Raw genomic sequence first — 12,769 nt, forward strand, 5'->3', positions numbered from 1 at the left:
AAATGTCAGAATTGTTGAGGCAGTGTAGTTGATGAATTTGGTGTATGTCAGCAGAGAAAGTGATTATTAACATGTTCATCTTGAGTCTTTTGACATAAGGAATTTAACCCGATTAACAAGTGTTTCCAGGGCATGTTTCATGTCTCTGTTTCTCAGACTGTAGATGAAGGGGTTCAGCATGGGGGTGACTACCATATACATCACAGAACCAGTTATGTTTTCATCACTGGAGGTGGATGATGAGGAGAAAAAGTAAACTTCTGCAATGGTCCCATAGAATAAAGACACAACAAGGAGGTGGGAGCCACAGGTAGAAAGGACTTTGAAGAATTTCTTAGCAGAGGGCTCTCTCAGGACAGTGGTCCAAATCCGGATATAGGAGCCCAAGATGCCACTCAAAGGCACGATGATAATCATCCCTCCTTCAATGAAGATGACCAACTCATTGAGGGAAATATCTGAGCAACTCATTTTCAGGAGTGTAGTGAGGTCACAGAAGAAGTGGTGTATGGTATTGTCTCTGCAGAAGGACAGTCGGGCCAAGAGCAAGGTGTACAACAGAGAGTGGAGACTGCAGAAGAAAAAGGACCCAGCTACTAAGGAGACACACAGCTGCTGCCTCATGATGGTGGTGTAGTGGAGGGGCTGACAGATGGCCACGTACCTGTCATAGGCCATCACCGCAAGAAGGAAATTGTCAAGACAACCAAACAATATTAAAAAATATGTCTGGGAGATGCATGCTGCATAGGGGATGGACTTGTCATTAGTGTGCAAGTTTGACAATGTCTTAGGGACAGTGACAGATGAGAGACACACATCAGTGAGGGCCAAGTGGCTGAGGAAGAAGTACATGGGGGTATGGAGGCGCGAGTCCAGCCTGATGAGCAGGATGATGAGCAGGTTCCCCAGCACCGTGGTCAGGTATATGCCCAGGAACAGGGAGAAGAACAGGCCCCTCTGCTCTGGATGGATGGGGAGCCCCAGGAGGATGAACTCGGACACGCTGCTCTGATTCTCCCACCTCATGTTGCTCATGTCTCTCCTGGGAAAGAAGCAAAGGGCAGAGGTAGAAATCGTAGAAGTAGCCATAAAAACATAGCAATATGCACATTACATGAGCATGTTGCTTTTTAACTAGTTTTTTTTTTTTTTTTTTTTTTTGCTCACACCTTTAATGCTTGCTACACAATCTCAAAGCAGAACTCCAGTGGTACTTGACACTTTTACAGTATCTCAATTTTCCTTCCATGGAATAAGAGGACGTGTTTCTTTGTTCCAAAATTATTTATTGAATGACAGCCTTTCCCAGATATTATACAAACACTGAGTTCATCATAGTAAGCAATAAATGTAAAGTCCTATACTCTATGATTGTACACCATTATGTCATGCTAATCAAAAGTCAAAAATGCATGAAATGGCAAAATCATGAGAGAAGCAGGACACAGATTTCTGTATATTCCTTTTCATAGTAACATAGTAACTCTCTAAATTGGAGTCAAAGAGCTAAGAATTTGTGACAGGCTTACAGAGAAATGGTAGAATCCTTACTTATCAGAGATACTTAATATTCCCTTTTAACGCAATGTCGACCCAGGATTTCCAAACCAATCTTAATAACATCAAAAATTATCAGTAACATTCTATACCTGATGTTCTGCCTAAGGTTTTACATACACTTTCTACTTAAATCCTCATCATAGCAAAATGAACCAGCACTATAATATCTGTTTTAAGTATAAGGCCAAAAGATACATTTTCAATATGTGCAAAAGTGCATACTCATAAGTACAGCAGGTGATTGACAACATAGATCTGAGCAGATTAATCTGCATGAATATCGAACCCCTCCTAGGAGTAGAGAGTGTCTCTCTGAAAATCAGACATGCTGAGTGACATCATTTGTCACTGCATTGGTCCTAATGTTATCAACGATCTTTACCATCATACAGTTCACAAAGTGCTCTCACAAAATTTAAATTCAAAAGCCAAGAGATTGTATGACACATTAGGAAAATACTATTTCTTCATTTCATAAATGACATAAAACAAAGAGATAGATAACCACAGGCGGAGTCTAGGCTCAACATTTCTTTGGAAGTGAGGTAAGAGTTAGGATTAGACACAGACATTGATGAAGAAGGAATCTAGATTGATGCTTTCAAGTAGTAGAGCAGGACAGCAAGTCCTTCTCCGGGACCATGAAATTGCTGAGGTCTCTGCTTATCTAGGTTCATGGCCACTGAGAGGACAGAATCTGGACCCTCCTGTGGAAGCCTGGATTCCCACTGATGTGTGCTGTGTCAGCCTCACTGAGAAACAGAGGAAACAGCAGGAACCATCTGAAACAACCAGGAAGTTGATTCGGACAGGGCTTGTGTGGACAGGGTCCTGAGCCCTGGAAGGATCAGACCTGTGCTTTAGGTGTGGGGGCATGCAGGGGCCCCTATTCTTGCATGTCTACCTGTGCTGCCCTGGAAAGTGATGAAGAAACCTCCATGACACCAACACTGGCTTGTGGAAATATGATAAGAACCTTCTTTACTGAGCACCAATCATAGGCTTGGCGTGGTGCTGGACAGTCTGTGTGCATTGCCTCACCCCTCAAATAGCACTCTTTGTACAATAGATACCCCTCTCTTCCCAGGGAGGGATCTGAATGTCAGAAAGCAAACATGTAGGACCAGACTTGGACCGGGCCCCAGAGGAACCTGCTTCTGCAATGAGCTCCCATCTGTTATCCACCTGCACAGAGATGGAGACTCAGGGGACCTTCCTCCAAAAGCAGGAAAGGATGACGGATAATGTGGTCCGTGAGCGAGACACTGGCCACATCAGGTTGCAGCTACCACCAGCTACCAATGCAGAAACAATACCTGAAAATTAAACATCAGCAAACACACACACATATACACACATCACCCTAAACCATGGCATGCCATGCATTTGAAACTCAAATAAAATATAAGATCACAGCTACCAAATGACTATAACAACTTCAAGTCCTCCCTCCCCTGCTGCGCATGGATAAATGCTGGTACCACCTGTTGCAGAGCGGGGAGCACATCTTCTGTCTTTGCCATCTACCATCTCTTTACTTACCTGTGATTAGTAACCAGAGATGAACATGTGGGATTTATGCAGGAGGGAGGGCACATGATTGAGATCAAAGGACTAGCTAAGAGACTGCAGATCACACTCAGCAGTGGTCCCCATTTGCTTAATGGGGGCCTAGTGGGTACTTGTGCCATGGGGCAAAGAGAGGAAAATAGTCATGTTGTGTCATTTATCTCTCCCCAACACTTCCTGTCTTATGTCTAATTCCCTTTCCCCCCTTTCCTCCTTTGTCTTTTTTCATCACTTCTTTTTGCTTCACTCCTGTATTCACACTTTTTCCTGTCTCCTCTTTACCCCTCTCTCATCAGACACAGCAATCACACACACAGAAACATCCATCCACCCCATCACACACACGGCTATATGGAGGGCACATCTGACCTCTGAGCACAGAGTCACACTCTGGTCACCTCGAATCCCCTGCTCACGCCAGCCTGTGTCATCTGTTGATGTATCAGGCACCTTCTAATCAGTGTCTGAGTCTCCGCTGCTGTTGGGAAGACCAGCAACATAAAACTAAGAAATCCTCTGAGTCCATTGCCTCCCGAGCTTGCTGTGTTTGTCCCTGATGCCAGAGAACAGCCAGGAGGACACCACTTTATAAACCACTCTGACGACAAGGACAAGGTTTCTAAGCTCCTGTTTACGGAAAGACATTTGCCTAATTGTCTCCAGTTTCTAACATATCATGGGGAGGGGCCTGCATAGAGGCTGGAGGGACTGAGATAGTGAAATCACCTGAGAGAGTGTCCAAGGTATCAGGGGATCCTGGGCTGCTCACATTCTGAGAAGCAGGATGACCTAGTCACCCTCCAGCACTGATGTAGCCAGTGCCTGCTCAGACAGCTCTGGGTGCTGAACTCTGCAAGTTATACTGATGACCCTAAATTTAGTAAATTCAATTCTCACAGCCTTGTTGATCACTATATATAAAGATAATCATGGTATTAACATTAAGAATTTTTATTAAGGTTCTATGGGATCATTTCTGCTCAAATACTAACTGCCCAACAAGTGTCAGCTCTTACTTTCTTTGTATAATCAACAAAAGATAAACACATCTAATTTTGATGTTGTTACTGTATGACTTAATATATTCTTCAATATATTAATATATTCTTCTAATATATTCTTCAGTTCTTAATATATTCTTTGATATTGAATGACTTTAATATATTCTTCAAGCTTATAAAGACCTATTTCTTTTCTGAGAAAGACCTCAACTGTACCCAAAGAACAACACAACTATGTGATTTAAATTTTAGTTTGTCACACAATTCAGTTTTACACCTGCTCTGTGTAACGTGTCAACAGACACTCCCAGGCTGGATGGCTCTGTGCTCCTTTAGACTCCTCAGAAAGTAACCATTTGTGCAGGACCCTTCTCAAGGTTCTCCCTTACACACCTAGTCTACTTCAGTCCACACCCCCATTTTTATTATGCAGATAACTGCCTGACATTGGGGCACATTGCTTTCTCTGATCCCAAACTCATGGCACCTCTAGGAGGGAGGCTGTTCCACTTAACCCTCCCCTCCCCCACCTACCCAAGGCCAGCACAGGGCTGCACACACTGAGGACTCTCTGGGCATCAGACTCTGAAATGCAGCTTCTCTGGTCCAGACAGAAGACGCCTGCCATCTCCAAGACACATACTTGTCTACAGGTGGTTTTCATTCTCTGTCTTCTAAATCTTGGGTCAGGAAATGAAAGCTCATAGAGACCAGGGATTTTCCTTAGTTCAAGTTTCTGACCTGCTTGATTTACATAGAACCGGGATGAATTATTAATATAATTAGTTAGGTGACCAACTCTACAAATGATCAATGACTGTGTTAAAAGTAAGCAATCAACTAGAACAAAATAATCATAGAATGATTTTTCTGCCAAAATGTTTGATAAAATCACCTGTGATGTTTTCTGACCCTAAACTTTTCTTTGTAAGGAAATTTTTTTTTATTTTTATATTCCCCATACAATTGCAACCCCAATTTTGACCCCAACCCCTCCTTTCCCTCCCCACCCCCACAAAGAGTATCTCTGGTTCATAGTTGTTTGTTGATTTTGATTTTTTTCTTTCTTATAGTTATTCTTTTTCCTGGTTCCTTATTTGAAAATTGAATTTCTTTAATTGGTATGGGAGTGTTCACATTAACTTTACCTCATTATTTTTCTTTGTTTATAATTGACACACATTATAGTAGATATTTAAAATGCACAATTTCTTCAGTTTTGACATAAAATTCATTTCTTAAAATACCGTGTCAATGAAACAGAGATAAGGTGATTACCTCTGAAGATGGCCATGTCCCTCCTGTGATGCCTCCACCCACACTTTCCTTTCACCTCTTTTGCTATAACCAGGCAACTCCTGATCTGCAGCTAACACTGGGTATTTTCCCTTTGGAGCTATTAACATTAAGCCGAATATAGACCAGATTTAAACAGACATGGACTTTCATTTCTAATGAGTGATCCCTAAGTGTGGGAGAGCAGCATCAAATGATAATAAGTGCACAATCAACATTTTAGGAAAGTTGTCATATCATTTTTCACTCTCACAAACAGTGTATGAGAGTTTGAATTCCCCAATATACACTTAGACTGGTCCGTGGTTAACATTCTAGTAGGTCTGGTCAAAAGTGTTATGGCCAGTTTTATATTTTAACATTCCACCTGGAATGCAGTGATGATGCTTTGGGACTTTAGTTTGCTTTTACTTGACCTCTAATAATGTGGAGCGTCTAACCATGTCTTTATTTTTATTTGGCAAAGGATTTGTTCAAATCTTTTACCCAATTTTTAAGTGGGATTTTTTTGCCCAAACTGAGACTGTTTGAAATTGCCTTCCATAATTTGATTTCAAGTGCTTTATCAGATATATATATATACTTAAAGATATTTCTCCCATGCTTATTATGTTATATTCTTTAACATTATTATTCAAAAAGTGTGATGAAATGCAAGCTTTACCACCTTCTTATACGAATTAAAATTCTTTTGCTATTATAATAAACCTTTGCTTAAACCAGGATGACAGGATTTTATACCATATGTCCTTCTAAAGTTTTTATACTTTGAAATTTTATTTGTAAAGTACTTTCTATTTTAATAAGTTACATTTTATACTCAGTGCAATATTTGGCTGGAAGTTCATTTTATTGACTCGGGATATTCCATTCCTGCAACATCCTTTGCAGGAAGACTGTGTTTCCTCCACTCTACAACACTTGCTCCTCTGTGACATGTTATACAGTGTGGATCTATGTATGGGCTGTGTTCTGTTCCATTGACCTATTTCTCCATCCTTATTCTAACATGAGTCTGACTTGATTACAGGACTTTTATGATCAGGTCATACATGAGGCAAAGATTCATCTCATCCTCTTGTCACTCCTACTGTTGCTTGTTAGCATGTCCTTCAGAAAACTAGAATAGGCTTGTCAATTTTCACTGAAAATGAAAAAGAAAATCTGGTAGTTCTTTTCAATGCTTATCATTGATGCTTTTTTTTAGAAATCTGACATTTTTGTATTTACAAATATTATGAATATCTACTGTTCTTCATTTCTTTGTGGATTTTCTAGTTGTGTCATATAACTACTACCTCGTATGTAAGAATTTCCCTTGGGAATTCCTTAGTATAAAACTGCTAGTATCTTTGCTTGTTCATTTTCTGCAAATTTCTTTTTTTCACATTCAGTGTTGTCGAATATATTCCATGTGAGTGGAGACGAGTAAAATATTTTTATTGCGTAAATATATCCTTCCCCCCCACCTCTGATTTCCTTCATTCCTGTAAGCTGCTATAGTCGATAATCTCTCTTTCTGTCTTAGGTGTGTAATGATGGATGTTTGCGTCTCCATTCACGCTTGGCCCTCACCTCTCCCTTGAAAACATTATTGAGTTCACTTTCCAGCTCTTCCAGCTTGTGAAATATGGGAACTTTCCCAATTCAGCACATGCTAATCACCCCACACACATGCCTGTACACCTGATCTGGGTAATAATTAAAGCAGAAAAGACTTTGTTTATTATAGTTATATATTAAGAAAAGTCAGAAAATTGAGGAGGAGCAAAAGAAAAGGAGGAATGTTTAGGAGCATTACTTCACCAGGATAATGATAATCATGTTATATAGAGATATCAAATAAATATTTACCTCTGTATGTGAATGTCTCATATATATCCGTATTACATGTATTATTTTCATATTGAAAGGTCACATAAATTATAAAATACACACTCCCCAATTTATATAATTTATGCATACACATCTCCATAACTGTTCCATCAGTTAATTATAATTATGGTTTATTGTATTTTTGTCAGCCCTTCATTTTTGTATTGCTGTCTAATATGTTTACACAAACTATACTAATTCAAAATGCATAGTCTCTTGAAATGTATATTCATGTGATATATATATACATATATATCACAAATTTTTATATATATATATTTCCACTGTGACTACCATTGGAATAAGAGAACATTTATAGCATTTCAGAATGTTTCTTTTTGGGAAGAACTAAAGCACTTATTGAAAACAGAAAATTTTCACACTTGCATCAAGATGTATTTATTAAAGAAACAACCTAATCTCGAAGCTCAAAGATCTAGAAAAAGAACAACAAAAAAACCCCAAAACCAGTAGAAGAAAAGAAATAATAAAAACCAAAGCAGAAATAAATGAAATTGAAATTAAAAAAACAATCCAAAAGATCAATGAAACCAAGAGCTGGTTCTTTGAAAAAATCAATAAAATAGACAAACCCCTAGCCAGGCTCACAAAGGAAAAAAGGGAGAAAGCACAAATACACAGGATCATCAATGAAAGAGGAGAAATCACAACGGACACAGCAGAAATCAAAAGAATAATTAGTAACTACTATGAACGGTTATATGGAAACAAGTTTAACAATCTAGAGGAGATGGACAAATTCCTACAACTCTACAATCACCCAAAGCTAGATAAAGAAGAAATAGAACACCTAAACAGACCAATTACAATTAGCGAAATTGAAATGGTAATCAAAAACCTCCCCAAAAACAAAAGCCCAGGACCTGATGGATTTACAAATGAATTCTACCAAACATTCAGAGATGAATTAGTGCCTATCCTTCACAAACTCTTCCAAAAAATTGAGAAGGAAGGGACAATACCAAACACGTTCTATGAAGCCAACATTACACTAATACCAAAACCGAACAAGGACAACACAAAAAAGGAAAACTACAGGCCAATCTCCCTAATGAACACTGATGCAAAAATCCTCAATAAAATTTTAGCCATCAGAATCCAACAATGTATCCATAAGATAATTCACCACGACCAAGTAGGATTCATTCCAGGGGCACAAGGATGGTTTAACATCCGAAAATCAATCAACGTTATCCAACACATCAACAAAAAGAAATATAAAAACCATATGATAATATCAATAGATGCTGAGAAAGCTTTCGACAAAGTGCAACACCCATTCATGATAAAAGCCCTTGAAATTCTTGGGATACAAGGAACATACCTCAACATCATAAAGGCCATCTATGACAAGCCAACAGCCAGTATCATTCTCAATGGTGAAAAGCTGAAAGCAATTCCATTAAGATCTGGAACAAGACAAGGATGTCCACTCTCACCACTGCTTTTCAATATAATACTGGAAGTCCTAGCCAGGGCAATAAGACAAGAGAAAGACATCCAAGGAATCCAGATAGGAAAAGAAGAAGTCAAACTATCACTATTTGCAGACGATATGATATTATACATAGAGAACCCCAAAAACTCCACAGAAAAGCTAATTCAACTCATCAATCAGTTCAGTAAAGTGGCAGGATACAAAATCAACACGCAAAAATCAGTAGCCTTCCTATACACAAACAATAAATCTGAAGAAGAAGAAATCAAAAAAACCATCCCTTTTGTTAATGAAACAAAAAAAATCAAATATTTGGGAATAAATCTAACAAAAGAGGTAAAGGACCTATACAAAGAAAACTATAAAACACTGTTAAAAGAAATAGAAGAAGACACAAAGAAATGGAGAGACATCCCCTGCTCGTGGATTGGAAGAATAAACATTATTAAAATGGCCATCCTTCCAAAAGCAATATACAGATTCAATGCTATTCCAATCAAAATTTCAATGTCATTCTTCAAAGAAATAGAACAATTATTGATGAAATTCATATGGAATCACAAAAAACCCCAAATAGCCAAAGCTCTCCTGAAAAAAAAAGAAGGGAATGGAGGCATTACACTCCCAGACTTCAAACTATACTACAAAGCCATAATCATCAAAACTGCATGGTATTGGAACAAGAACAGACATACAGACCAATGGAATCGAATAGAAAATCCAGAAATAAACCCACAGATTTATGGTCAACTAATCTTTGACAAAGGAGCAAAGACTATGCATTGGAGCAAAGAAAGTTTGTTCAATAAATGGTGCTGGGAAAACTGGGTCGCTACATGCAAAAGAATGAAGCTTGACCACTACCTCACACCATACACAAAAATCAACTCAAAATGGATTAAAGAACTAGACATAAGACCTGAAACCATAAAATACATAGAAGGAAATATAGGCGAAACACTATGTGATTTGCACATCAAAGACATCTTTACAAACACATCACCCAAAGCAGTGATAGTGAGGGCAAAGATAAACAGCTGGGACTACATCAAATTAAAGAGCTTCTGCACAGCAAAAGAGACAATAACAAAAACAAAGAGAAACCCCACCAACTGGGAGAACATTTTTGCACCCAACACTAATGATAAAGGACTGATCACAAAAATCTGCAAAGAGCTGATGAGACTCAACAACAACAAAGAAAATAATCCAGTCAAAAAATGGGCAGAAGAACTAAAAAGAAACTTCTCTGAAGAGGAAATGCAAATGGCCAACAGGCATATGAAAAAATGTTCAACATCACTTGCCATCAGGGAAATGCAAATCAAAACTACCATGAGATACCATCTTACACCAGTGAGAATGGCACATATTAAAAAAGCTAGCAACAACAAATGCTGGAGAGGGTGTGGAGAAAAAGGAACTCTTCTACACTGTTGGTGGGAGTGCAAACTGGTCCAACCACTGTGGAAAGCTGTGTGGAGATTTCTGGACCTACTAAACATAGAGCTTCCATATGATCCAGCAATTCCACTCCTAGGTATTTACCCAAAGGACACAGAAACATCAATTCCAAAGAACACCTGCACCCCTATGTTTATAGCAGCACTGTTTACAATAGCTAAGCTTTGGAAACAACCCAAATGCCCAAAAATAGATGACTGGATCAAGAAGATGTGGTCCATATATACCATGGAATATTACTCAGCATTCAAAAAAGATAAACACATGCAATTTGCAGCAACATGGATGGCGCTGGAAGGGATCATGCTCAGCGAAATAAGCCAAAAAGAAAAAGAAAAATACCGGATGGTCTCACTCATAGCAGGAATCTAGAAAACTTAAATAAGGGACCAGGAAAATGAATAACTATAAGAAAGTGAAAATCAAAATGAACAAAAAACTATGAACCAGAGACACTTTTAGGGGGGCGGGGGCGGGAGGGGAGGGATTGGAGTCAGAATGGGGGGGCTGCAATTGTATGGGGAATATAACAATAAAATTTAAAAAAAAAAGGCAAATGTATTCATGTATTACTTGTATAATTAAAATTTAATTCAAAAATTCTAAAAAAAAAAAAAAAGATGTATTTATTAAAGACATGTTAACTCACATAGACCCAGTTTAAAAGGAAGTGAAGATCGGAGTGATGAAATGTTTACTATGGAGATGTCAGGTTTTTAAAAATTGGATTTTCAGTTTACCTCAGCAGAATTTTATATGACACTCTTCCTAGCTCCCTCCTACCCTTGACCATGAGGACGCCAAGGAGAAAGACAGGTATCTTGGTGTTGTAGGGACCGAGGAGTTACTGCCTTTACTTTGACCAGTTGGCATGCTCACTGCTGTCCTAACATCAAGCGCTGTGCATGTTACAATAAGGCATCATGTATTATAAGAATTGTTAAGAAAATGTCAGAATCCTTGAAAGTCAAGTCTGGGTAAACGAAACTCTGTCAGCAGAGAGGATCACGGGAACGGCCAACTTCCTTAACTGGACTTGTAGAATACCTGTCCAGTTGTAATAGTTTCTTCTCCACTTGACTGTATTTTATTACCACATTCAGATCAAGTGATTTGACATAAGGAACTTAGAACGATTCACAAGTGTTTCCAGGGCACGTTTCATGTCTCTGTTTCTCAGGCTATAGATGAAGGGGTTCAGCATAGGGGTGACTATCATATACATCACAGAGGCAATTATTTTTTTATCATTAGACATGGAGGATGAGGAGAAAAAGTAAATTTCTACAATGGTCCCATAGAATAAAGACACAACAAGGAGGTGGGAGCCACAGGTAGAAAGGACTTTGAAGAATTTCTTAGCAGAGGCGTCTCTCAGGACAGTGGTCCAAATCCGGATATAGGAGCCCAAGATGCCACTCAAAGGCAGGATGAGGAGCAATCCTCCCAGAGTGACGATGAGCAGCTCATTGAGTGAGATGTCTGAGCAGCTCATCTTTAGGAGTGTAGTGAGATCACAGAATAAGTGGGGGATGGTATTGTCACCACAGAAGGACAGTTGGGCCAAGAGCAGGGTGTGCAACAGGGATTGGAGTGAGCTCAAGAAGCAGGACCCAGCTACTAAGGAGACACACAGCTCCTGCCTCATGATGGTGGTGTAGTGGAGGGGCTGACAGATGGCCACGTACCTGTCATAGGCCATCACTGCAAGAAGGAAATTGTCAAAACAACCAAACAATAAGAAAAAATATGTCTGGGAAATACATGCTGCATAGGGGATGGACTTGTGATTAGTCTGCATGTTCCACAGCATCTTAGGGACAGTGACTGATGAGAGACACACATCATTTAAGGCCAAGTGGCTGAGGAAGAAGTACATGGGGGTGTGGAGGTGCGAGTCCAGCCTGATGAGCAGGATGATGAGCAGGTTCCCCAACACCGTGATCAGGTACATGCCCAGGAACAGGGCGAAGAACAGACCCCGTTGCTCTGGACGGATGGGGAGCCCCAGGAGGAGGAACTCGGACACGCTGCTCTGGTTTTCCCCCTTCTTGTTGCTCATGTCTCTGCTGAGAATGAAGGAAACAGGGAAAAGCAGGAAGCCTGGATTAGCCAAAACATTATAGTCATGTCCTTATTACATGATGGTGTTATATTTTAACTAGTTCTTTTTTTTTAAAGATTTATTTATTTATACAAGAATTGGGGTACAGACCAGAGGTGCAGGAGGGTGAGAGGATTCACCAGAGACAGAGCAGGGAGCAGAACAGGCAGACTGACCAAAATATACTGCTAAGGGGAGCAGCCGGCGAGACAGGACCCTTGCCACCGGTCAGGGATCGAACCAGCACTGCAGAGGCTGCGGGCAGCTTCGCAGCCCAGCGCTCAACGGCTATGCCTCCAGGGGAGGCCTAACTAATCCTTTTTTTTATTGCTCACACCTACTGCTGCTTCAAAACCAGTCTGTCACATCTGGCTCCATGGTACATGACTCCCTCACAAAGTAACAAGCTTTCTTTCCATGGAAACTAGAGGGCATTTT

The 12,769-nt window shown here is 39.7% G+C and overlaps 2 protein-coding genes across 2 annotated transcripts; both read right to left on the reverse strand.

The window, feature by feature from the left end:
* Positions 1–75: 75 nt before the first annotated feature.
* On the reverse strand, positions 76–1,425 carry LOC311172793 (olfactory receptor 1J4-like; the record flags this gene model as incomplete). The annotated part of the gene is made up of 1 exon (XM_084236321.1): positions 76–1,425. Exon 1 carries the CDS (start codon positions 1,090–1,092, stop codon positions 76–78), a length of 1,017 nt encoding a protein of 338 aa, XP_084092447.1. The 5' UTR covers positions 1,093–1,425.
* Positions 1,426–11,326: 9,901 nt separating this feature from the next.
* Positions 11,327–12,268, reverse strand: LOC311172795 (olfactory receptor 1J4-like; the record flags this gene model as incomplete). The annotated part of the gene is made up of 1 exon (XM_084236324.1): positions 11,327–12,268. The coding sequence occupies exon 1, from the start codon at positions 12,179–12,181 to the stop codon at positions 11,327–11,329; it is 855 nt and encodes a 284-aa protein (XP_084092450.1). The 5' UTR covers positions 12,182–12,268.
* Between the last annotated feature and the right edge of the window lie 501 nt (positions 12,269–12,769).

This window comes from Talpa europaea, assembly GCF_964194135.1.
Source record: "Talpa europaea genome assembly, chromosome: 7".
Lineage (NCBI taxonomy): Eukaryota > Metazoa > Chordata > Mammalia > Eulipotyphla > Talpidae > Talpa > Talpa europaea.